The sequence below is a fragment of the Perognathus longimembris genome, chromosome 2 (genome assembly GCF_023159225.1).
Source record: "Perognathus longimembris pacificus isolate PPM17 chromosome 2, ASM2315922v1, whole genome shotgun sequence".
NCBI classification, from domain to species: Eukaryota; Metazoa; Chordata; class Mammalia; order Rodentia; family Heteromyidae; genus Perognathus; species Perognathus longimembris.
This window is the reverse complement of record NC_063162.1, coordinates 53,546,565-53,572,671: the sequence shown is the minus strand read 5'-3', so window position 1 is coordinate 53,572,671 and position 26,107 is coordinate 53,546,565. Positions and strand designations below refer to the sequence as shown.

Sequence of the window (26,107 nt, the reverse complement as noted above, 5' to 3'; positions counted from 1 at the left end):
TTTCTGTAGTCTAACAAAAGTCTAATAGTTTAACAAAATTTAAATTTAAACGTCTAACACAATTACACTGAAATGGGAGAATTTTCTATTTTCAGTAGATATCCATGTGAAATCATCTTTAATATAAATACATACAGATACTTTCTATGCCCAGCACTGATGACTCAGGCCTGTAATCCTCGCTACTCAGAAACTGACTTTTTTTTTTTTTAACAAGATAAGAGATGGGAGTCTATGTTCAGTCGTCTACATAGGTATATCCAGTTTTCCCAGCACCATTAGCTGAAGAGGCTGAGTTATTATCGCCTGTATCTTCTATATATATTTTTTACTTCTTTGTTGCTGTATAGGTTCACTTCTAGGACCTCTATTCTGTTTCCTAAATAGAGGTCTAAATGTCTGTTTCTGTGCCAGCACCATGCTGGTTTTGTTACTGTGACTGTAGTATAATTTAAATTCAGGAATTATGCTACCAGTGTTATTCTTTTTGCTCAGGATTGTTCTGGCTAGTTAAGAGTCTTTTATGCTCCCATATGAATTTTATAATTATTTTTTGTGTGTATCAGTACTGACTGGGACTTTAACTCAGGGCCCCTGTGCTCTCATTCAGCATCTTTCCTTCATCACTAATGCTCTACTACTTCAGCCATGCCTCTACTTCTGGCCTTTTGCTGGTTATTGGAGATAAGAGTCTTGCTTGATTTTTCTGTCTAGCCTGGTTCCAAATCATATCCTTAGATAAGCCTTCTGAATAGCTAGGATTTGGTTTACGTCCCTCGCATCCAGCTTTTAAAATTATTTCTTGTATTTCTGTGAAGAATGACAATAGAATTTTGATCGGGATTACACTGAATTTATGTGCATAGCTTTTGGTGGTAGAATCATATTCACAACATTAATTCAGCAAATCTGTGAGCAAGAAAGGTCTTTCCATAATCTAATGGCTTTACTTTTGCTCTTCAGTATTTTATAATTTTTGTTATGGAGACCTTTTACTTTCTTAGTTGAGTTTATTTCTTGGTATATTTTTTCGGAGGCTGCTGTAATTGGGATTGTTTTCTTCATTTCTTTCTCAGTCTGCTTATTGTTAGTAGAAAAAGCATTGATTTATAAGCGTTTATATCCTGCTACTTTGCTGAAAGTGTGTATTAGATCTAAGAGGCTTTTGTTGGACACTTAGGGTCCTTTAATTACAGGATCTACAAGAAGGGATAATTTGATTTCTCCTTACCTATTTGTATCCCTCTATTTCTTTCTCATGTCTTTTGGCTCTGGCTAGAAATTAAAGAAAAATATTGAATAGAAGTAGAGAGAGTGAATACCTGCCTCATCCCTAATTTTAGAAGGAATGATTTTAGTTTTCACCAGAATTCAGTTTAATAATGTTGGCTACAGATTTTTCATGTATAGTGTTTATTGTGTTGGACTACATCCATTATGTTCCTAGATTCTTCAGGGCATTTACCATAAAAAGATGTTGAATTTTGTCAGTTAAAAAAAAAATCTATAGAGATGGCCATATTACTTTTGTCCTTGATTTTGTGTTACTTTACGTTTATTGATTTTTCATATGTTAAACTATCCATACATGCCTGGAATAAAGCTAACTTGATTGTGATGTGTGATTGTGTGTGTGGGTGGGTGGGAGAGGAGGGCCTTGACCTCAGAGGCTTGCACTCTCACTTGGCTTTTATGTTCACAGCTGATGCTGAACCACTTACGATATACTCCCAGTAGGGTAACTATTTTCATTGGTTTCTTTAGAGCTACAATCTTTTGGTTTTTCTGCCTCAGCTGGTTTTGAATTGTGTTTTTTATTGTTGTTTGTTTTTTGTTCTTTGTTTTTAGATCTCTGCCTCCTGAATTGCTAGGATTACAAGTAAGAGTTCCCTTGCCTGGCTGGGTGTGATTTTTTTTTTAATGTGTTGTTAGGTTTGGCTTGGTAAGCTTTTTATTGAGGATGTTTGTATAAATATTCATCAAAAAATTAGCATACAATTTTGTCTTCTTAAAATGTCCTCACCCTTTTTGGTATCAATACAACACTGATTTCATAAAATTAGCTTGGTATCATTTCATCCCTTTATATTTTAGAGAATAATTTGTGTTAGCTCTTCCTTATAGGGCTGGTAAAATTTTGTCAGTGAATTCATTCTGTCCTGACCTTTATTTTCTGGGAGACTTTTATTGCTGCTTCAATCCCATTGCTTGTTATAGATCTACTGAAGTTTGTACCTATGAGGGTCATTTTAAGAAGATTATGTTCATCTGTTTGTTCTAGGCTTTCCAGTCTATTACAATATGTTTTTAAATCATTCCATAATTATCTTCTGAATTTTGTTATCTGTCTCAATATCTACTTTTTCATTTCTAATTTTATTACTGTGGCTTATCTTTCTCTATTTTTTTATTAGATTGGCTAAGGGCTTATCAATCTTGTTTGCCTTTTCAAAGAACCAACTTTTTGCTTCATTATTCTTTGTACTGTTTTTCAATTACCATCTCATTAATCTCTGCCCATGTGGTAATTATTTTAAACCACTAACTTTGGATTTGGCTTATTCCTGTGTTTCTAAGAGTTTGGAGTACAAAATTAGGTTATTAATTTGAGATCGTAGACTTTCTTGGTGTTTGGTGTTGGAGATTGAACTCAGGGCTATGTGCTTGCTAGGCAGCTGCTCTACCACTTACAGCCTGTGTTGCTTTCATTATTTTTCAAACAAGGCCTTTCTTTTTTCCTGTGCTGATCTAGACTTCTATTTCTATTTCTCATGTAGCTGGGATGGCAGGCATCGGCTATCATACCAATTATATTTTTATTGTTTGAAATAGGATCTTATGCCCAGACTAACCTCAAACTGTAATTCTCCCAATGTTATTCCCATGTGTAATCTAGGTTTTTAAATGAAGAAGCTCATACCATAAACTTCTTGTCACTGCTTTTATGTGTCCAAAATATTCTGCTAAGTTGTGTTTTCATATTCATTTGAGTTTAGAAATTTATTTTGTATTTCTGTAGTTTTCTCAACCACTCATCATTCAAGAGTGAATTGTCTATTTAGTTTGAATGTTTTTTGACAACATTGGGATTTGAACTCAGAGCCTCACACTTCCTCAGTGTGACCTTTTAGTGTTTGAATATATTTTTTAGTTTCTTTTGTTTTTTTATTCCAATGTGGCCTGATAAAATACAGGTTATGTTAATTATCTTGTATTTGCTTGAACTTACTCAATGTGCTAAAATATGGTCTGTTTTCAAGAAATTTTAGAGACTGCTGAGAAAAATGTGATTTATGAAACTGTTGGGAAGAAATATTCTAATATTTTAGATTTAATATTTTTCTGATATTTTTAATATTAAAATATTCTAAACTTTTTCCTGAATAATTACTTATTTATTGTCACAGTGATGTACAGAGGGATTACAGTTTCATATGTAAGGCAGTAGGTACATTTCTTGTTCAATTTACCTCCTCCATATTCTTTTGTTTGTTTGTTTGTTTGTTTTGTTTTTTCTGCCAGTCCTGGGGCTTGAACTCAGGGCCTGAGCACTGTCCCTGGCTTCTTTTTGCTCAAGGATAGCACTCTACCACTTGAGCCACAGCGCCACTTCTGGCTTTTTCTATATATGTGGTGGTGAGGAATCAAACCCAGGGTTTCATGTATACTAGGCGAGCATTTTATTGCTAGGACATATTCCCAGCCCACCTCTTCCCTATTCTAAACTTTTAATTGTTTTTGCCTGGTGACCAATATAATGCTGATAGTGGGGTTGCTGATAGTGGGGTATTGAAGTTATCCACTGTTATTTTGTTGGGATCTATGCTTTTATGTCCAGTACTGTTTTTTCATTGTTGTTGTTTACAAAATTGGATATACCAATGTTTAGCATCAATATAGTTACTAATTGTTGGAGAAAGTTTGCTTGTAGTAGCAGCTGGACATTGTGCTGCTGGAGCTTTAGTTCATCAGAGTCATGCTTTCTTTGCTGTGTTCACCAAGCATGGCATTGCAGTATCATTGAAGGAACCATCTGGCCAGGTCTTTCCCTCTAGCTCTGCTGCCTTGTGATACTTCTGAGAGTCAACTTCCCCCTGCACTGAACTTGTTAGAGTGATGTTTATGCACTGCTTATTAAAAATGATCTTCCATTTTAAATCGAAACTCACAGGGATAAATTTGACTGAAAGTGTGAGCTAGTTTCAAAGCCACATTTGTTCAGTGGGTTTTCTATGACATTTCAGAGTTGAAATTTGAGTTTCAGAGTTGAAGGTTGCTGCAGGGAAGTGAGATCAATTGTGTACCTTTGGCACATTGAACTTAGGCAATCAATGGGGCTGGGACACATGAGAACAATTTATGTGTAAGAGAGGCCAGGACAGTCTGTGCATAAGAGATAGAAAATTAGGGCTGGTAGGTCCATTGTGGGTCTGGCTCACAAAATAATATCTTTGCCAAGATCTGCTGGTTCTTTCTGTAGACTGAACCTACTATTTTAACTTGGGTAGATTGCTATTTATTTTATATAACTGGTAAACATTTCTTATAGAAGTGAAATATTTTGGCTAATTCAGCATTGTCAAGCCTTTCCATTTGTATATTTTACAAACAACTCCTGGGATAAACGTTGTGACATTAAATAGTTGGAGAAGTAAAAAAATAGTTTTGAGAAATAAGAATGCATAGGTAATTTTGCCTAATATGACATGAACAACTCAGAGCCTGTTCCTTATTAGGGTATTTCTGAATCAGGCCTGAGTCTCAACTCTTTTTTCTGATTTTGAAGTTTTAAACTAGCTTCCAACTTCTATTTCCCTTCCTTGGTGGAGATGAAAATAAGTGATTAAATAATTTATGATGGAATAGTATTCAAGTGTTGAAAATGAGTTCTATCTGTAGAAGTGAAAAAAAAAAAGCAGGGCATCAACATATCATGGAGGAAAAGCAAGTCACACATATACATACACTATGATTTCATTTTGTTCAGAAGAAAATCACATATATTCATGACTGCTTAATAATAGTAATCAACATTTATTATATTTTGATTATTTGCTAGTGGTATGACCTGCTACCTAAATGGCCTGATGTGTGTGTGTGTGTGTGTGTGTGTGTGTGTGTGTGTGTGTGTGTGTGCTGGTACTGGGGCTTGAAGTCAGGGCCTTAGCTTTTTTGATCAAGGCTAGCACTCTACCACTTGAGCTATACTTTCACTTTCATCTTTTTGGTCATTAATTGGACTGTGCTGCTAGGCTGGCTTTGAACCACAAGCCACCAATCTCAGCCTCTTGAGTAGCTAAGCTTACAAGTATGATCCTCTGACTTTGATTTACTTGATATACAATGCTGTAAGATGGATAATTATTCATGCTGATTTATAGCTCAGGAAGCAGTGGCATGGACAGGCTTAGGAACCTACTCCAGAATGTGCAGTAAGCAGGTGCATTGTGGCTCTTGACTTGAAGCCTGTACTCCCAACTGCCATGCTGCCTTTTCTGTTCCTTGAACATTTATTTTCTGAAAGAGCATAGTCATAGTATGTAGTAAGGGTGCTGGAAGTGGAGGCGTGGCTCAAGTGGTAGAATGACAGCCTGAGTAAAAAAGTCAAGCTAAGTGCAAAACTCCGAGTTCAAGCCCAGTACAGGCACAAAATAAATAAGAAAGAAATGTATCATCTGACCCATGAGATGGGCCCTGAACTGGATGACTTCTAGATCCTTCCCTCCCTCTGAATTGGTAGCAGTCTACAGAAGCTTCCCCCCAACACAGTTCTGAAGCCCCACTTCTGAGAACAGGATGTCCCTTGTCAATCCTGGGGTCTCTCCACCTATCACACTACGACTTACTTTGGAATTCAAAGAGGTGGGTGTGGGACGGTTGTTTTCTTTCTAGATTTAAGAACTTTGACAGATTTGACACTTGAACTTCAACTTGCTCTTTAGGACATAATAGCTCTCAGACCATTCTAACTGCTAGAGCAAATGAGGTCTATGGTTCAAATTAAATATTAGTTCATATATTGTCTCTAGGCTTGAAGCTAATGTACCCAAAAGAAAATTTCCAAAGGGACTAAGATGTTGAAATATTTTAGGTATAAACAGGAACAGTCTTGTGTGATAACAATGACAATGCCTTTTTGTGTTTTTTGTTTGTTTGTTTGTTTTTGTATAGTCCTACTTTGAGTCCATCTTGGTCCAAGCCATCCATCAGCCCTTTCCTCTGTAGTTTTAGCAGTCTTGGGACTGAGCTATTCAGTTCACTCACTGTTAAATGCCTTTGTTAACTATGCATATGTAAATCTCTCACATTATTGCAAAAGACATCATTCTAAGATAAGTTTAATTCCCTGGAGGAATTTTACTGTCACTGCTGACCAGTTAGCAAACTTGGAACTTGAAGGCCCTGGAATTTATGCCAGAAAAAAAAAGAATCTCAGTGATTGTATACTAAACCTAGAGGAGATTTGTCATCAGAATTGTTTGTCAGACCTATTGCCTAACTTTTTGGCTTTTCATATTTCAATGCCGATTCACAAAGTTTTAGTAGATTACCTTTTCTATGCTTATTTTCAGATTTTTATTTTATTATTATTGTTATCCATAATTATTTGGACAAAGGAGTTTCAATTCATCGTGTCAGCTTTTAAGTACAATGCACCTTGATCGATGTCACCCCTGCCCTCGTTCTGCCTCAGTGGGAACTGGCTTCTCCCAACATTTGTATTCTCTCTAATCTCAGTTCCCTTCATTCTATGAGTGGGAGATGCAGCCAAGTAAGAGAGAGTGAGAGAGAAGGTGAGGGATGCTATCCTTCAGGATATGAGCTTAAGTTACAGCCCATTTCTGCTTTCCTTGACTGAAGCAAAGCTTAATGCAGAAATTATGTGGACAAGATGTTAAGTATTTAGAACCAAATATATAGGTGTTTTACTTCTTTCATCTGGAAGATTTGTGTAACTGAACTGATGATTTCTCTGTAAAGGATATGTCCCTCAGAAAACCTTTATTTAAGAAACAAAACATTTTCTCTGTTATCTGCCCAGGTGATTTAAGACAAAAACAAACAAATATCAAAAAAAAAAACATTGCTTGTTAATTTTCCTAAAGATCTCTTAAAGTTGACCACTTAGGTGATTTATCTTAGCAGAAAAATATGAAGACTCGGAAGTTTCCCTCTAAAATGAATGTGTGTGTAATATCCTAGCTAGCTGGGAGTACAGGTGGAACCTCCTGCTTTGCCCTGAGGTAGTAGAGGGGGATGAACCCAATCCAGATAAGATAAGGGGGGTAAGGGGGGAGCACTTGCCAGCCAAGCCCCAGGGTTGCAATCTTAGTGTCTAAACTGTGTCTCTGTGAAACGGTCCCTTACTGCCTACCTGTACCCTCTTGTCCTCACATCAACCACCCCCCTCCCCAAAGTGGGATGTTAACTCTAGAGCAGTTCAAAGATCAGAGTTAAACAGCTGGAGGAAGTCCCAGAGAGACCTTTGGTTCTGCAGAATCTGTACAGCCTTCTTGCTCTTGAATGAACAGATACTTAGCATTTGGGACATCAGAGCTAAAGACTAAACATTCCTCAAGGTAAGAGATGACTCCCCTCCAGGAAATGGACTCCTCCAATGTTCTCTCACATGATTATTCAGGCACTTTCACTTTTCCTTATATAGGAGCCACTCAGGAGCAAGCTCTGACCAGCCAGAGGGAGTGACAGGTCCATCGATTATATTTCATCCACTCCCTCCTTGCTTGCCCATCCTCACCTGGCTCTCACATGGGCACAGGCAATTGAGCAGAGGCGATCCTGGCTCTGCTAAAGACAAGCCTGCTGGGTTTATAGGAAGAAAAAAAAAATCTCAGGCAAAGTCACAGCATTGAAATTGTCACCTTTGGAGAAGCCAAGTGGAAAATTGTGACACAATGAATGGACCTGTGGATGGCTTGTGTGACCATTCTCTGAGTGAAGAAGGAGCCTTCATGTTCACATCAGAATCTGTAGGAGAGGGACATCCGGGTAAGTAGGTTGTCCTGGGTTCATTGACAATGTTGCCATTCCCAGCTTATGCTCAGGGAAATCACTTTTCTATTAGGTATCTTTGAACAAATTTGCAAATTACTTATCTTGGAGAAACCATGTGAAATTGTTTTGTAAAACAGTCATACGTTTTGAAACCGAGGGTCCTGATCCATGTTGGCCCACCACCTGCCTCTCAGAATAGTGTGGGCCAAGACAGTGAACCAGGGATTGGTTATGTGCAAAGATCCTTATGTTGTACATACTTTTTTTAAGTAAAGTTTTAGTCTATTATCAGTGATCTATTTAAGTCAACAGGAAATGTTTTCCCAAATAGGATCCTAAATAATGCACATGCAGTTCAGAAATGAAACTTCCTACATTGGAAACTGTATATACTGGTATTAAAACTAGGAAAGTGAAAGGGAATACAAAATCGAGAGGCACAGGATAAAAAGACAAATGACTACAAAAGCAATACTTGCAAAACTGTTTGGTGTAAACCAACTGAACAACTCGGGTGTGGGGGGAGAAGGAAAGGTGGAGGGGAGAGGGGGCAATGAGAGAGGAGGTAACAAACAGTACAAGAAATGTATTCACTGCCTTACGTATGAAACTGTAACCTCTCTGTACATCAAAAATAAAAAAAATAAAAAGAAATGAAACTCCCTGAATCCTGAGAGAGGCTGAGATGAAACTCCAGGCACTGAGCCATCTCAGGGATAGTCTCTAATGGAAGTAAACGAATGGCTTCCCAAAGAAAAAAATCTTGAGTATTGTTTAGATTCCCTGAAGGTGGCTGGACCATGGTGTGGAGAAGTGAGAGGGACTTCCTCGGCAACAGCGAGGACATTGCCCAGATTTTCGAAGTTTCAGATGGTAGGGCAGATGTTCTGAAGCCTTGGGGTGCATCAGTATGACCCACAGAGCTGGTTGAATCAAACTGTTAGACCTCATCCCTAGAGTACCTCTATTCAGTAGATCTGAATAGAGACTAAGGAATTTTTGTTTTTAACCAGTTCCTGGGAGATGCTAGAAGTAGTGTAGGAACTCCACTTGGAGAACTATTGTAGATACACTGATGCATATACATACATATGTGTGTCTATGTATGTACGTATATATACATATATTTGTACATATATGTATACATATATTTCTGCAAATTAATTGGAGCATGGAGGTATATGGTAACTTGTTTCTAAGTCTATCTGTTCCCATCTTTGTTGTTGTTTTTGCCAGTCCTGGGACTTGAACTCAGGGCCTGAGCACTGTCCCTGACTTCTTTGTGCTCAAGGCTAGCACTCTACCACTTGAGCCATGGTAGCACTTCCAGATTTTTCTGTATATGTGGTACTGAAGAATGGAACCCAAGGCTTCATGTATGCTAGGCAAGTACTCTACCACTAGGCCACATTCCCAGCCCTTCCTTGTTTTTTAATAGTTTTTTTTGTGTGTAGATGATAATGAGTATCTTTTGCTTTTGGGATGTATGTACTGGTACGGGGGCTTGAAGTCAGGGCTTTGTGCTCTCACTTGACTTTTCCTCCTAAAGCTAGTGCTCTAGCCCTTGAGCCACAGCTTCACTTCTGGCTTTTTGCTGGCTAATTAGAAATAGTCTTATGAACTTTTTGCCCAGGCTTGCTTTGAACTTCAGTCTTCAGATCTCAACCTCTTGAGTAGTTAGGATTAAAGGTGTGAGCACCGGCGCCTGGCCTCAAGGCCTCACACTTGTCAAGCAGGCACTCTACCACTTGAGCCATGCCCCCTGGAATTCTCAGAGGGATTTAATTTTGTAACGTGGGTTTGGGCATTTCAAAGTACCACCACTCTTTGTGTGCATTAGCTAGTGGTCCTCAGCTGGTGTGTGTGTGGGAGCAATTTTGCCCTCTTTTCTTTCTAGAAGGGCTGGGTAATGACTAGGGATAGTTTTGATTGTCACAGCTTTGGGATGGGAGAAGAGGCGTACTGCTAAACATCCAGCGCTGCAGAAGACAGTCTTACCACAAAGAATTATTTGGTCCAAAATGTCAATAGTAGTGCTGTTAAAAAAAAATCTTGGGATAGATTGTTCTTGTATGAGACTTGTAAATAGCAATTGTGTATTACGTTACAGATATATTATTTAGCTTTACTGTATTTAAAATCTCAAGTACCTTACTGGTGTCTGACAACTTAAAAAGTTTATCTACAGGTTAGGAGAAGGATTTACTCCACCCTGTTGCACACAGTAGCTCTATGCAGCAACGTGTTCAGTGTACAAAGAATGAAAATTCCTACCAATCCAATGATTCGCAAGTCCATCAGCTTGTCTGATTTTTACTATATATTAACTGTCCACATAGGTCATTTTCCCCTTAAGGCTTGGTGACTTTCTGCTTATCATACTATTGCTGATAAACTTTGTATTTGGTTTTTCAGCTTCCAAGATAGCAAACAGTTGGCTATCTGAAATCTGTTGGGTGCAGATAGCCATTAGGAAGCCTGAAAGAACTGCTTTAGGCTTCACCTATCGGTGGAGCTATCTTGATGTCCTTTCTGAACTCTAGCTTGTCCCTTTATCTATTTTATTTTCCTACACAATTTGTGGGACTTGTGATCTGCACCCTTGAAATAAACAGACACTTCCAGATCAGCCGAAAATAGCTTCTCAGTTTCATGGTGGGTAGGCCTGAAGTGGCTACTGTAGTTTTTTTCAGGCTATTTTTGGAGGCCTTTATTGGTTAGGATCTACAGAAGGTATGGATCCTGACAAACCTAGATTGACAATCAGGATCTGCCACTGGATAGAAAGATGCAAACATATGTTTTGTAGTCATTTCTGAGGGAAAATTTGGGAGCTCCCATTTAATGGCAGATTAGCCAATGTCCTCAGTTATAGAACTTCATATCTCTTCTTGAGTGTTGAACTGCTTGATTCCGGATTAACTCCAAAGCTAATGAACCTATTCAGAAACTGGCTTCTCCAGTTTTCAATACTTAAATAAGATGCAATACATACAAATAAGGTCACTTTTATCTTTTTTCATTAGTGCATATTCAGTTTGTAAAACCCCAAAGTGGAGTACATTTTTCCATAGTGCCATTTAGACCATGTTGAGACTTTTAGGCTCACAGCAGAAGAGTGAGATCAAATCCCACCCCATATTGAACCCTTCTCAGTCCCTGTGTGGTCCAGATTGTGGTCCAGATGTCCTAGTAAGGACACCTGGCTTTCAGGGTACTGAGTGACCAGGGGAGGATTTTTTTTTTTTTTTTTTTTTTGGCCAGTCCTGGGGCTTGGACTCAGGGCCTGAGCACTGCCCCTGGCTTCTTTTTGCTCAAGGCTAGCACTCTGCCACTTGAGCCACAGCGCCACTTCTGGCCGTTTTCTGTATATGTGGTGCTGGGGAATTGAACCCAGGGCCTCATGTATAGGAGACAAGCACTCTTGCCACTAGGCCATACCCCCCGCCCCCAGGGGAGGATTTGAGAGCTGCTCGTGGAAACATTCTGTGAAACAGCAGTGGTTATGTGGGGAGGTCCTGTAGAATTTCCTGAGCAGCACTGATAACTTAGGTGTGGTATTTTACATACAATGCATCTGATTTTGTAACTGCAGCTCATCTGGCTGTTGTGATTAAAGACTTAACTCTTGTTTCTGGGGCCTTTCTAGATGTTAGAATTCATGGACTAAGTTGAGGAATAGGAGAATTTCTCATTAATAAAGAGAGAGAATTGCTCTAAATACATGCTCAGTTGATTTTGACAAACATTTTTTAAGGGAAGTCTATGTTTGCATATAACATCATCTATAATTAGGCAGAAGTTTGCTGAAATGAAATTTTTACAAATTAGGGGCTGGGAATATGGCTTAGTGGCAAAAGTGCTTGCCTTGTATATATGAAGCCCTGGGTTCAATTCCCTAGCACCACATATATAGAAAATGGCCATAAGTGGTGCTATGGCTCAAGTGGCAGCGTGTTAGCCTTGAGCAAAAAGAAGCTAAGGACAATGCTCAGGCCCTGAGTCCAAAACCCAGGACTGGCAAAAACAAAACAAAACAAAATTTTTAAAAATTATTTTAGGTAGTTGTACAAGAGTTTTGAGTCAACATATCAGTTTGTCTTGATTAGCCTTACCCATCTTCTCAATTTATTTCATACTTCTTTTGTTTTGTTTTGTTTTGTTTGTGCCAATCCTAGGGCTTGAACCCAGTACCTAGGCACTGTCCCTGAGGTTTTATGTTCAAGACTAGTGTTCTGCCACTTGAACCAGATCTCTACTTCCAGCTTTTTGGTGGTTAATTGGAAATGAGAGCCTCATGGACTTCCCTGCTCAGGCTGGCTTCAAACTACCATCCTCAGATCTCAGTCTATTGTGTAGCTAGGATTACAGGCATGAGCCACCAGCCCCTGGATTATCACCTTTTTATATTTAAGAAAAGTTTCTCTTGTCTTTGGTAGGTAGATTTGACATGTAAATGGACAGAATAATTACTTGTTTTAATATTTCATTTTGTTCTTCTCAGACAAGATCTGTGACCAGATCAGCGATGCAGTGTTGGATGCCCACCTCAAGCAAGACCCCAATGCCAAGGTGGCATGTGGTAAGAGATGTGATCTCTCTTCGTAAAGACACAAGGGTGGGACTGACAGACTCACATGTGCATAAAACCACAGAGTTGCACAGTTTCAAAGTCCCTGGTGTCTGGACTGCAGGGGGCTACTTCGTTTCAGTGACTTTTCCTATGTTGCATGGTGTGTGTGTGTGGGGGGTGTGCATTTCTGACCATGAAACAACTTGTTAATTATTCCAGTAAGTATTTGGCATTTGATTTCTTAGCTACCATAGGTAGCAGTGTGCTGGGTGGGAACCTTGCCTTGCTGCTACCTAGTCTTTCCAAGAGCAATGCTTAGACCAAGCCTCCAGATGAGATACAAGAGCTGCCCAGCTGGCCATGACCTGGGGCCCTGTTGCAGGTGCCTTTGATAGCGCCATACAAAGTCTGGCCCCTCCCACTGTTTTCCTTCCTTGTGCTATGACTCTGGGTTAAGTGATTCACACCTGCCATTTCACAAAACAGTAGGTAACTATTTTGCTGATCATCCATAGCTAAACTCCACAGCATTCCTAAGAGATTTAATATTGAACTAAAACATTGAGCTCTTCTGCCCCCCTAAGTCCAATATCATTTGGAGGCTCTTGAAAGCTGAAGATCTTCACTATGGTATACATCCTCTAACAGCCGTTCTTGGCCTGGGTTGAAGGTCTCAACACAGTAGAGCCAGGAGCTCTATGGGGTCATGGGTGGGATCATAGGGCTAGCTGGACCAAGACCTTGGCCAAGACCATGGGCATTGGGTGCCCAGCACCAAGATCAGAGCCTTCACTGCCCATACTCTGTGCTGTCCACTGCACAGACTGATTCTTTATCTGGTGGCATCCTGGCCTCGGTCTTGAGTACTTCAGAGCCCCATGACCTTCTGAGAGTAGATCATACCTTGACATCCTTGTAAATGGCTCAAGAGAAGGTTGGTCTGTCTTTATCCTTTAAGCAGGATCCCACTGCCCACAGCCAAGGATGGAGTTGGGATGGCTCAAATACATCCACTAGGATCATTATGACAGCTTTGTCAGCCATTGTCTTATTTTAATCCACATAGCAGTCTATTATCCTCATGGGATAGTTAAGGAAACTAAAAGGTTAAGCAACTTGTGTAGCTCTCTGAGGAATAAGTACTTGACACAAAACTCAAGTAGAACTGATAATTCCTGAAGTATTTGAAGATGCTCAGTTCTTAGTGCTGGACTTAACATGCTTATTGACATTACTATTTTATCTCTGGAATCTGTTGCTCATAAATAAAACCCTTGCAAGTCTTCCTGTTGGTGTTATGAAGAGTCCAGGTATTTGGCATCCCTCTGCTGGCCTGTGGTGGCTATCTGCCCTTGTTCCATTACAGAGACAGTGTGCAAGACAGGCATGGTGCTGCTTTGTGGAGAGATCACCTCAGTGGCCATGGTGGACTACCAGCGGGTAGTGAGGAATGCCATCAAGCACATTGGCTATGATGATTCTGCCAAGGGTGAGTGTGGGTTCCAGGGACTGGAATGCATGTAGGTCTTTGCTGAGAGAGCTCTCTACCCCATGGCAGGAGCACTCTGAGCATTGGGTTTTATGAAAGTACATATCCTGCCAGGATAAACAACGCCCCTATACTGAAGCCAGTGGAACTGGCACATACTCACCAACTTTAAGATCCTGACATCTTGGGGCTGGCAGAAGCTTTGGAAAAGCAAGAAGATCCTGGTGATGGGAGATGCCCTCTCCAGATGGGGTGTGTGTGTGTGGGGGGGGGAGATGTTCTCTGCAAGACACTGATGCTAGACCCCCCTCATGAGCTGTCTTGCTCTATCATTCCAGAAATTCTGGCATGCTTTGCTGCAGATAAAGACAAAGTGACTTAGGAAAACCATTCATGTGAGGTACTGCAGCCAGTGACAGGTTACCACAATTGGAATTCCTGTGCTTTTCACTAATTTACACTGCTTCCCATCACCCATGGCATCGTTGTGGGACATAAATGAGGAGCACTCATGACAGTGTAGAAACTCAGTCCAGCCATAGTTCTGATATGGCCCAAAGCAATCATAAGCAATTACATTCACTTAAATTAATAAAACCTGGAGGAGAAGAGGTGTCACGAATCACAGGGAGCAGGCACCAGTGGCTCATGCCTATAATTCTAGCTACTCATGAGACTGAGACCTGAACAAAAAGCCAGAAGTGAAGGTGTGGGCCATGTTGCAGAATGCCAGTTTTGAGTGGAAAAGCTAAGTGAGAACACAAGGTTCTGAGTTTGAAATTCAGTACTGACAACAAAATAATAATAATTCTTTAAAATATCACTGGGAAAAAATAGTCAATGTAATCGAAAATTTCCCAGTCAAGATGTGAGGGATTTACAGCAGAATTCTATTGTCCTGAGCATCTGAGATGTCATCATGTGTAGAGAGGCTCTGCCCTGCTATGCCCAGAAAAGCCTGTTTGTTTGTGTATTTAGAACTTAACAGCAAATCTTGTTCTGTCTCAGATAGTGGGGGACATTTCCAGGGGTGCTATCCTGTAGTAACAGAGGAGTGACAGACAGCCCAGCACTTGCTGAATTGCACTCAGTTCTCTGGGTCTCCCTATACTCAAGCTAGTCAGTGGCCTGGGCCAAATGGACTCTCTCTGGATGGTTTATGCACATGGCTTTGATCCCTATATCAAATACTTGGGCTCTACACACATCGGGAGTTCTGAATTGGAATGCTTTTGGGTTTCACTTCCTCCAGTCATTTTTCAAATGAGAGTCTGGGGACTTGCTCGCTGAGAAACCAAAGGGATAGGGTCACAAATCTGATTTGTCAGCCAGAGCACCTTTGGTGCTATATAGTTTTTAATGTCACAGTTCTGTGCAGAATATAGGATCTTACCAAAATATAATTGAATAGTAAAGAAGATTGAGGATAACTTTCTTTCCTCCTTTCTTTGTTTCTTTGTTTGTTTCTCCCTCCTCCTCCTCCTCCTCCTCCTCCTCCTCCTCCTCCTCCTCCTCCTCCTCCTCCTCCTCCTCCTCCTCCTCCTCCTCTTCCTCCTTCTCCTCTTCTCTTTTTTGTGTGTGTGCTGGTCCTGGGATTTGAATTCAGAACCTGAACCCTGTCCCTTAGTTTTTTTGTTCAAGGTCGGCACTCTACCACCACTTCCAGTTTTTCCATGGCTAACAGGAGATAAGGGTCTTGCAGACTTTCCTGCCGAGCTGGCTTCTAACCATGATCCTCAGATCTCAACCTCCCAAGTAGCTAGGATTACAGGTGTGAGCCACTGATGCCCAGCTGAATATTCTTTAATGAAAAAGTTCCACATGATCATGGGGGAAGGAAGGATCCATGGCTTTCCCATGCCATCCTGGCTTTCAGCTGTGGACCTAGAAGACCTCAGCTGGTTACAGACCTCCTACTTGAACACTAAACTGAACAGTCCCCCAGGAAGCTCACAACCCTGCCCCGAGTGACCCCTGGCCCTGCTCAGGCTTGCTTTCCCTCTGCTCAGGCTTCGACTTCAAGACCTGCAATGTGCTAGTGGCTCTGGAACAACAGTCACCGGATATCGCCCAGTGCGTCCATCTAGACAGAAATGAAGAGGATGTCGGGGCAGGAGATCAGGTGTCAGCAATGTGGGGAGGGAACCATAAGGGGGGAACTTCACTCCAGCATGGTCTGTCTTGGTCTGAGCTATGACCTGCAGAAGAGTGAACCAGTAAATTCATGAGAAATGGATGCATGACACTGGAGGGTAGAGCCATCACCCCAGGATCAGAACTGAGGAAGAATATGCTTGCACAGAATGGCTCTGCCTTGTGGCAGCCCATTCAGAATCTGGCTGCTCTGTGGCAGGCTGTGGTTCTAGTGCCTGCTTCAGCTTGTCTTCCGGGTTCTTGAGTACTGACTGGGGGGGGGGGGGCGGGCGGTCAGAGACCATACCCCATCCCCCTTTAAATACTTGGTGTCATCTGTTCATGTAGGAGGCACCCAGTAAATGTTGAGCCATCAGGAAAATTTGGAGACACCTGTCATCCAGCTGGTCTGAGGTGGGTGTTGCTCAGTTGGCCCTGATGTTCTGCTGCAGGGTTTGATGTTTGGCTATGCCACGGATGAGACAGAAGAGTGCATGCCCCTTACCATCATCCTCGCTCACAAACTCAATGCACGGATGGCGGAACTGAGGCGCTCTGGCATCCTGCCCTGGCTGAGACCCGACTCTAAGACTCAGGTGAGCAGAGCTCTCTGCAGTAACTATAAGCACTCCCTAGCCAGTTGAATCTAGTCTTTATTTTTAAAGGTCTGAGGCTGAGATTTGAACTCAGTACCTGACACTTTCACTCACTGGCTAGCAGTCTACCGACTGAGTCACACTTCCAACCTCAATTCTTGCCATTTTTAAGATCAAAATATCCCATCTGGGTACTCAGCATACTGTCCTTTTGAGTAGATTTAGTTATTTTAAAATTCCTCTAGTCTAACTATATCCCCCATCCTCACTTTCAAGTTTATTATAAAATTTTTTCAAAAATTTCCAGGCACTGGCAGTAGCTCATGCACATAAACAGTAGCTACTCAGGAGGTTGAGATTTGAAGATCATAGTCCAAAGCCAGCTGTCAGAAAAGTCCATGAGAGTCTTGTCTCCAATTAACCACTGAAAAGCCAGAAGTGCAGGTATGGCTCAAATAGTTGAGCACCAGACTTGAATGAAAAAGCACCCAGGCCCTGAATTCAAGCCCCAGTACAGGCACAAAAGAGAGGGGAAAAAAGGTTTTCCCTTTGCCGTGTTTAGTTCCAACCCCATAGGCCCTGACCTCTCTACTCCCTGTTCTGTTGAAATCTGTCCTGAAGTCCCTATTTGAAGGCTGATGGTGATGCAAGTGTTAGCATATGTGGAAATGTCCTGTCACCATTCACTGCCCATGTCACCCTCTGTTTAACCCTGCTGACCTTTGACAATGGCCCCCACCTTGGCTCATTTCATGTTTCAACATGTGATGCCGAAGGTCTTAGCACTTTGTCCCCCATGTGCTCTGTCCCTCTATTCTGCTGTGGATTGCTGTTCCTCCATATCCCACCCATACATCCCTCTAAATCACTTCATTTCTTCCTCACCCTGCAGGCACACATGCCTGAGAGCTTTGCTTGTGCTGCTCACTACCATTTCCTGCTCAGCTGAAGGAGTGGATTGAAGAAAAACCAGTCCCTGAGTAGGACTAAGGACATCTTACTTGTGCCCCTTATTTTCTCCAGCTGAGCAACCTTTGCTCTCAGCACAGCCTTTCCAGAGCTGCCCCCATGCCTGCCAGCCAAGCATCAGCCCCCTACCCTCCCAAAAGTTCTTCCTCCATGGGAATTCCAGTTAATTTCTCCAAATCTCCTAATAGGTTCTCTGTTTCCTGCCTTCTCTGCAGGCAGAGGAAGAGCCACTCATCATCCTGTCATTCAGTCTTTGATGTCTCCCCAAATTACCTTCTGCTGCCTGCCCCATCCACAGCATCATTCCTTAACCCATGTCATTTCACTCAGGTTCCTATTGTTTCTTAGAGCTTCCTGGGTATGCCCCACCCTTATTTAGTTATTTAGGGTCCCTTTTTGGTCCTCATCTGTCCACAGGTTTTCAGCAAAGCTCATCACTTTTGAATGTCATTCCCAGCCACCACTAGACAACTTATTTTTCCCCTTGAATTTGGAATTGGTACTTCTGGTGCTTTAGCTCAGTGTGGTCCAAGTGACTGTCCTGTGATCTCGGCCACACGGAGCCACACATCCTTCTCACCCCAAATGTAGCGCCATACCCAGGGCAGAGGCCATACCTTGGCTATATTTGGGGCAAGACCAGATGCTTGTGGCCCAAAGACACCCCTTCCCTGATGCTTCCTGTGCTATTCCACATGACAACCCCCTCCCAAAGTGGGAGGTGTATCCACTAACACCTCTCACGTGTCATTGGAGGTTGTGGGCAGGTTGTGGGGGCAGGAAAACTAATTTTGTAGATTGTTATAGTGCCAGAAGAAAGTACACAGAAATATTGGTAACTTCAGGCCCAGACTGTACTGGGATGGTGGTACCGTCTAGAAACAAAATGGAAAAGAAAATTCTTGAACAGGTGTGGAAGAAAGCCAGTAGATTTCACCAGGCTTTCCTTTTCCTTGGGTGAAAGAAAAGAATGGAAGAACAACCCGTCAGACTAACCAACCTTCATTCTGTTTAGCTAAGAAAAAAAAGATGGGTCACACCTGTAACCCTAGCTACTTACAAGGCTGAGATCTAAAGATCATGGTTCCAAGTCAGCTCAAACAGGAAAGTCTGAGTCTCTTACCTCCATCCAATTAAACAGAAAAACAGTCAGAAGTAAAGCTGTGGCTCAGGGGGTAGAACACTAGCCTTCAGCAAAATAAAAAAGCTCAGAGAAAGCACCCAGGCCCTGAGTTCAAGCCTCAGGCCCAACACCCACCCACCCACCCACACACACACACACACACACACACACACACACACTCACTCACAGTAGATGCCTGCATAGGTCTGAAGTGGACATCATTCTCCCACCATAGGAAGCCCTACACCAGCTTCAGGAAAAGTGTGCTGACTGCTGGTGGAGTGCAGTGCAGGCCACAGGGCAGCCAAGCTCTCCATCCATACTACCTCCATGCAAGGGCACCATGTGCAAGGGCTCCATGCTGGGCCCAGTGGCAGGCCTCCTCCTCCTCCATACCCTGTTTGTAAAGGATTTTCATCATCTGTCCATGTGGACTATGAACAGGATGAATCTTTCCACCTGAACAAATTCTTGCTGCTGATATTGACAACCGGGTGGCTGTACAAGGGCTATTTTTGTACTGGGTCAGAGCCGTGTTTTCCATGCTGTATTTTTCCTCCCTTTGCTGACATGATGAGATAAGAGCAGAGCTGGGCCTTTTGCTCTGTCACCCAGTTTTATGTTTCTACAAAGACGCCACATGGGGTTTATTAGGGGTGTGGGGGTAGGGTTGGAGTCATCCAGGGAGCAATAGAGCCAAAGTAAGAAGGGGTAACCTCCTCCTTGAGGCTCCATGAAGCTCCCCTCATTCTACAGCCTGCTACAGGTATCTTTTCCTGAGACCCACTGCACCACCCCTCCCTTTGACTCCAATTTCCTTTGGAGTCCTATGTATGAGCATCCCAGAATTTAGAGTTGATCGTAGATGATATGTGCAACCCACTCATCTCTCTAGGGTCACGCAATTGGCGATGAAGGCTTTTTCCCCCTTCTCTGGAACTCACCCCATTGAACCCAGAAGAGAAAGCTTGATAAGATCCACAACTGATGGCTGGCTGACAGGCCTTGGGAAGGCCAAGGTGTGGCTGCAGTATAGCCCTGGGGGAGGGGGAGGACAGTACTGTGTGCAGTCCTGTGGTCCTCACCGGCTGTAGGAGGGAACAGTCCTGTACAGCCAGCGGCATAGGTAGTAGCAGACTTAAAACACCTCGCACACTCTGGGTACTACTATCTCAGATGACTTAAGTAGCATCGGGCTTGTGGGTTATGGTTTTATGTGGTAAGCTTCAGCTAGGCAGTGCCCCTAGCTATCAGGCCACAAATTTGCAGGTCAGACAACTCCAGCTCACATGTGATTCTAAGGCCTTTGCATTCTGGTTCCTTCACCAGCCCTGGCTTTTCTTCCCATTGTTGTCTGCCATCTTCACCACTTCCTCACACTCTCCCTGCAAAGCCAGGGTTTCCAGGCACTTTCCTTCATCCCCACAGGCAGTCTGTAATGACAGATTCCTGGGCTCAGAAAAGGACAGGGAGGGGCAGTTTGCAAGCTTTCAGGTCACACTGAGTGGGGTTCAGCTCTTCAGCCTTTTACAAACTGACTGTGACAGGAAGGCACATTGTTTTGCTCCCCATTGCTTTGTTCTGTAGGGCTAATCATGCCTTCTCCATTGCAGTTTCTTAAATATTAGATAATGCACAAGTTGGGCACAGAACACGTCTCTGGGGGTATATGTTCAATTCATGCCATGGCCTGACCTTCTAGAGCAGCCTCCCTCCCCCACCAATGCACTCTCCTCTTCCTTCCTTGATGAAACACTCAGGTGCTGGCTTTCTTGCTGTCCTTTCTTATGTCGGCCACTCTTGCAAGGGTCCCTCCCATCCCAGTAGGCAAGTCTTCTAAGTCTGTATACACATTTAGGGCTCCTCCATCTGTCAGGCTCCTTGCTTCTGTCTCAGAGGTTCTGGATATTAACAACTATTTCCCGTCTAAAGGCCTCTCTTAACCCTTCATGGCCCAGGGCTGACAGACCCCCATCCCTGTCAGCAAATGGCTATGAATTCCTGCACTTACTGGTAGAAGCAGGAATACTTTGGTCCAATGCCCTGGAGAGGCGGAAGAAGTCTTGGGCTAGGAGACATTTGTTGGTACCCTGCAGCCTCTGGAATATCAGGGGAAGAACCTTGTTGGATCACAGATGAGAGAAAATGCAAGTGTCCTGGTAGTACTTACTGTGGTGACACATGGGAATAGCTATGTCTTATCCCCAGTTATCCCATAATGTGGGGCAACTTTTCAAATGTGTTCCATTAACTTTCCAAAGGCCCTCAGAGGAGAAGAGGCCCTAGTCGGTCCTGGGAGCCCTGGCCTGCTTCCCAGGGATCTGTGACCAGCAGTGATGTGCCCCCAGCACAGGCCTGGCTCTCACAGCTCCCTCCCCCTGTCCTTCTAATGTGCAGGTGACTGTTCAGTACATGCAGGACAATGGCGCTGTCATCCCCGTGCGTATCCACACCATCGTCATCTCTGTCCAGCACAATGAAGACATAACATTGGAGGCCATGCGTGAGGCCTTGAAGGAGCAGGTGATCAAGGTTGTGGTGCCTGCCAAGTACCTAGACGAAGACACCATTTACCACCTGCAGCCCAGCGGGCGGTTCGTCATTGGAGGTCCCCAGGTGTGCCCTTGCCTCTGAAGGAGGCCCTGTTGCTGGGTCTTGGTTACTGGGGCTGCTTGTATTTCTAAACAGACAGCAAGAGATAAGCTCTGAGTGGCTCAACTAGGTCTGGCTAGGCACTCAGTGTGCAATCTCATTGAATAAAATCTGGGAGGGTCTCCTAAGGTCAAAGGCTAGAGGCTTGCTCCAAATAGTAGGCCTGCCATTTGAAAGGAAAGAAGGAAGCAAGCAAGCAAAAAGGTCAAGTTTAGGCTGTGGAAAGGAGTATTTGAGTAAGTGGAGTTTCACCTGATCATTTAACAAAGAGTCCTCCCCCACAACCTGGCTTCAAAGGCATCCAAAGGCATGTCCACTGATGGCTGCTGCACAGGATACCTTGGGAAGTGGGCCATTTCTGGTAGCTAGGGTGAGAGCCCGTGCAGTGCAGTTTCTATCATAGGAAGATGGCTCCTTATAATATTCAAAAACAGAGGTATGAGCCAGATGCCAGTGGCTTATGCCTGTAATCCTAGCTACTCAGGAGGCTGAGATCTGAGGTTCCAAGCCAGCCCAGGAAGGAAAAGTCTGAGACTTTTATCTTTAATCAACCACAAAAAGCCAAAAGTGGAGCTATGGTTTTTGAGTGCCAGCCTTGAGCAGAAAAGCTCAGGGACAGCACACAGACCCTGAGCTCAAGCCCCATATCCAACAAGGAAAAAAAAACAGGGACAGTGCCCAGGCCCTGAGTTCAAGTCCCAAGACTAGCATAAAGACAAAACAAAACAGGCATGACCCGAGATGGTCTGTGGCTTATCTTGTGCATTTTTCAGTCATCTGATTTCCATTATGCACCACTGAAAGAACTCGGATGGATGAGAGCCAGGTGTTTCTAGATAATCCCCAGGCATGGAGTCTTTGAAAAGCACCTTCAGGTGGCTTTGGGGCATCCTTTCTGGGAGTTGCAACTCCTCAAACAATTCAGGGGGTCTCTGTTTATCACTGTTCCTATTTCTTTCCCTCTGTAGGGGGATGCAGGTGTCACTGGCCGCAAGATTATTGTGGACACCTATGGCGGCTGGGGGGCCCATGGCGGTGGGGCCTTCTCTGGAAAGGACTATACCAAGGTAGACCGCTCAGCAGCGTATGCTGCCCGCTGGGTGGCCAAGTCCTTGGTAAAGGCAGGGCTCTGCCGGAGAGTACTTGTCCAGGTAAGTCACCCCCTCTTACCTTCCTGTCCCTGAACACCCACTCCTGGTCTCACCCTGCCTTCCTGTCCCTAATGAGTATCTGGTTCTGTTTCCACCAGGAGTAAGGAGATGTTGGCCTGGTGGGAAAGCCAGGCATTTACCCATAGTCGTGGTTCTGTGTGTATTGAGCTGGGCACTGTAGCTAGCCAGCATTCTGGAAATCTAGGGAGGGAAAATGAATGTTGGGGAAGAGATACACATGCAGAAACAGCTCTCTGCAAAGACAGCAGGGCTGCTGGACAGAGAAGGAGAGGAATCTGTTGGGTTGGGGAAGCATCGGTCTGGAGGTCTCCAATCCCTGATCCTGCCCTTTCTGCAAGGTGTCCTATGCCATCGGTGTGGCAGAGCCGCTGTCTATCTCCATCTTCACCTACGGGACCTCAAAAAAGACAGAGCGCGAGCTGCTAGAGGTGGTGAACAAGAACTTTGACCTCCGGCCAGGTGTCATAGTCAGGTAAGAGAGTTCTGCCACTCTGTGCTGTGTAGACCTGGCTCCTGCTCTGCCCAGAGGAACAGCTCAACTGGGAGGAAAGCAGGAAGAATACTTTCCCAGCCTCCTATGTAGGAAGGTCTCAAGAATTCAGCCCAGCACTATGCATACCCCTGCTAAGGAGTGTCTGCTTCTCAGGTTGAAGGAGGCTGTGTGAGATTCCCCACTGGTCCAGTAGATAAGAACTTCAGTGGAGCATGTTTAAAGGGCTGGGGGATCTCAGAAGTCTGAGAATCCAGTAAGCAGGTCCATTCTCACAGACTCTGGCCCCATCCCTGATTGGAACTTGGTCCCTGATGGAACTTGGTTGTGAGGACCATGGCTCTGGGCCAGGCCAGTGAAATGAAATGGAGTGGAGAAAGGTACCCTAAGGCCAACCAAATGTGGGTCTCTGATCCCTGTGTGTGCTCAGTGGTCCTTGCACCTCAGACCCTCTGTTGCCTAAGTTACAAAGGATTAGGCATGTGGATGGTACAGTTCCCCATAAGGGCTGCTCTTCCAACTGTCAGTGGCTCCTGTGCTCAAACTGCAGAGAGAGCTGTGTGTTGGTGGCTCATACCCACTCAGGAAGCTACTCAGGCTAGCTACTCAGGAAGCTGAAATATGAGGATCATGGTTCAAAGACAGCCTGGACAGAAAAGGTCATAGCTCCAGTTAAACAATTAAGAGCTGGAAACAGAACTATAGCCCAAGTGATAGAGCACCAGCCTTGAGAGAAAAAGCTAAGTGAGGCTCTGAATTCAGCTGTAGTACTGGTGGATGGGAAGATGAATGAAGGAAGGAAAGAAGGAGAAAAAGAAAGGAAGAAGAAAGGAAAGGAGAGGGAAGGAAGGAGGAAGGAAAGGAGGGAGGGAGAGAAGGAAGAAGGGAGGTAGAGATGAAGGGAGAGAGAGAGAAGGAGGAAGCGAGGTAGAAAGAGAGGGAGGGAGAGAAGGAGGAAGGGAGGTAGAGATGAAGGGAGAGAGAGAAGGAGGAAGCGAGGTAGAAAGAGAGGGAAGGAGGCAGAGAGGGAGGGAGGGAGGGAGGAGAGAGAAATGCAGAGAGAAAGAACCTTGGCTATTGTCCAGCTCCAAATGACCTTGTCTTCTGCCAAACCTGCAGGGACTTGGACTTGAAGAAGCCCATCTATCAGAAGACTGCCTGCTACGGCCACTTTGGAAGAAACGAGTTTCCCTGGGAGATCCCCAAGAAACTTATGTTCTAGAGTTGATAGGAACTTGGCCTAGCCCTGTCTCTGTCCTCCTCTCCCCAGAACTCTAGCTTTCAGGTCTCCCAGCCCCTCCTAGATGTACCACTCTCCCCCCTACCTTCAGGGCAAAGCCACACCCCTCTAATTTCACCCGATTTTATAATCCTTGGGCATGCCTGGAAGCAAGGTAGCTTCTCCCTAATGGGAGGAGAAATGTTGCCTTACAAGTTTAGTCACATTGATCAATCAGCCTGTCCCTCAGACTAATGCAATGTTGATGTAGTGGGAAAGCCACCCCTGTCAGAAGGGAAGTGTTTTACTCCCCTCCTCTCACAACCAGGACTTGACCCTTGGCCCTCCTGGGCTATGCCCAGGTGACTGAATTTCATAGGTCCCAGGGCTCCTATGGGCCTGGGCACACTGGCCTCTTCATACATGGTCCCAGCATGCCTGTAAAAGGCTTCTACCTTTCTGGGCACTGGTGGCTCATGTCTGTAATTCTCACTACACAGGGGGCTGAGATCTGAGGACCACAGTTCAAAACCAGCCTGTGAGACTCTTATGTCCAATAAACTACCAGAAAGTCTGAAAGTGGTAGAACACTAGCCCTGAACAGAAAAGCTGAGGGACAGCACTCAGGCCCCGAGTTCAAGCCCCAGGACCAGCACACACACAAAAAGGCTCCTTCCAAGCTGGGCTTCCATCAGAGGTAACAGTTGATTCCTGAGTGCCTGCAGTGCTCCAGAGACTGAACTAGTGACTGATCTCATGCCTTCTTCACCCCAGTGAATGATACAGTCTTCTATTACCCTCTTTTATAAGTAGAGAAAATTAAGGCACTGAGTCTAGATAGCTTTCACAGGGTTCCACAGCCATACATGTGAGGGTCTAGATATGAATCTAGGAGCTTCATAGCCTTTCCCAAGCCAGAAACAAACCCGAGCAATGGTAAAGCAGACTGAAGTAAGGGCCGGGAACTCTGTCCTGCAGACTTGGGCCTGGGCAGACTGCAGATTAAGAGATTAACCCCTCAGCTCTCACTCAGTCCTGGGCAATGCTCTATAAAGCCAAAATGGAACCAAGGGACTTTTGTATTGCTTGATCCAGAAGAGAGTTCATGGCAAAGTAGACAGGCCTGCCCCATCAGGCTGGGAGCTAGAGTTGGGAATGAAGAGGCAGCCTTTCCATCCCAGCACCCCCCCTCCCCCCATCAGGGTCACGAAGGCCTTGGCTATTTGGACCTCTGGGGCACAAGGGAAGTCACTGCACCCTGTCCTAGGATGGTTGCCAGCCCTCAGGCAGACCTTTGAGTCCTTCACGTCTCTCTGTCTCCTCCTGGAGTTCCTGAGCTACTTGCTGAGAAGCCAGGCCTCCCTCAAGCCCAGACACCTACTGTTAACCAGTGACCCTGGCTCAGGGCTTGTCTCCTAGTAACGGTCAGGTCACAGGTGGTAGGAGATTCTGCCTGTGTCAGGAGAGCTTTGGGGGATGGTTGCTTCCTGAGGAGCCAGAGTCATCCCAGGGTCTTCTAGCAGGGGCCTGGAAGCTGCGTGCTCTTTGACTTGCATATTGGGGCTGGCCCTGCTTGCCTAGCTGTCCCCTGCTTGGGCCTCACAGAGCAGACATCCATCTTCTCCTCAGCCTCCACGGGAAGACTCAGCAAGGCATTTATGGCATCTATCCATGG

The 26,107-nt window shown here is 44.1% G+C and overlaps 1 protein-coding gene across 1 annotated transcript; it reads left to right on the top strand.

Moving 5' to 3' along the window:
- The first annotated feature begins 7,423 nt into the window (after window positions 1–7,423).
- Mat1a (methionine adenosyltransferase 1A) lies at window positions 7,424–24,769 on the top strand. The gene is made up of 10 exons (XM_048339154.1): window positions 7,424–7,580; window positions 7,667–8,010; window positions 12,521–12,598; window positions 13,956–14,078; window positions 16,088–16,200; window positions 16,664–16,807; window positions 21,297–21,515; window positions 22,520–22,702; window positions 23,062–23,195; window positions 24,333–24,769. Exons 2-10 carry the CDS (start codon window positions 7,917–7,919, stop codon window positions 24,433–24,435), a joined length of 1,191 nt encoding a protein of 396 aa, XP_048195111.1. The 5' UTR covers window positions 7,424–7,580; window positions 7,667–7,916; the 3' UTR covers window positions 24,436–24,769.
- The last annotated feature ends 1,338 nt before the right edge of the window (window positions 24,770–26,107 follow it).

Excerpts from the sequence above, each read along its gene's own strand:
- Mat1a (XM_048339154.1), top strand. The coding sequence starts at position 7,917 with ATGAATGGACCTGTGGATGGCTTGTGTGACCATTCTCTGAGTGAAGAA. Across the intron at positions 8,011-12,520 it reads TGTAGGAGAGGGACATCCGG|ACAAGATCTGTGACCAGATC; the intron begins GTAAGTAGGTTG and ends TGTTCTTCTCAG. Across the intron at positions 16,808-21,296 it reads GACCCGACTCTAAGACTCAG|GTGACTGTTCAGTACATGCA; the intron begins GTGAGCAGAGCT and ends TCTAATGTGCAG.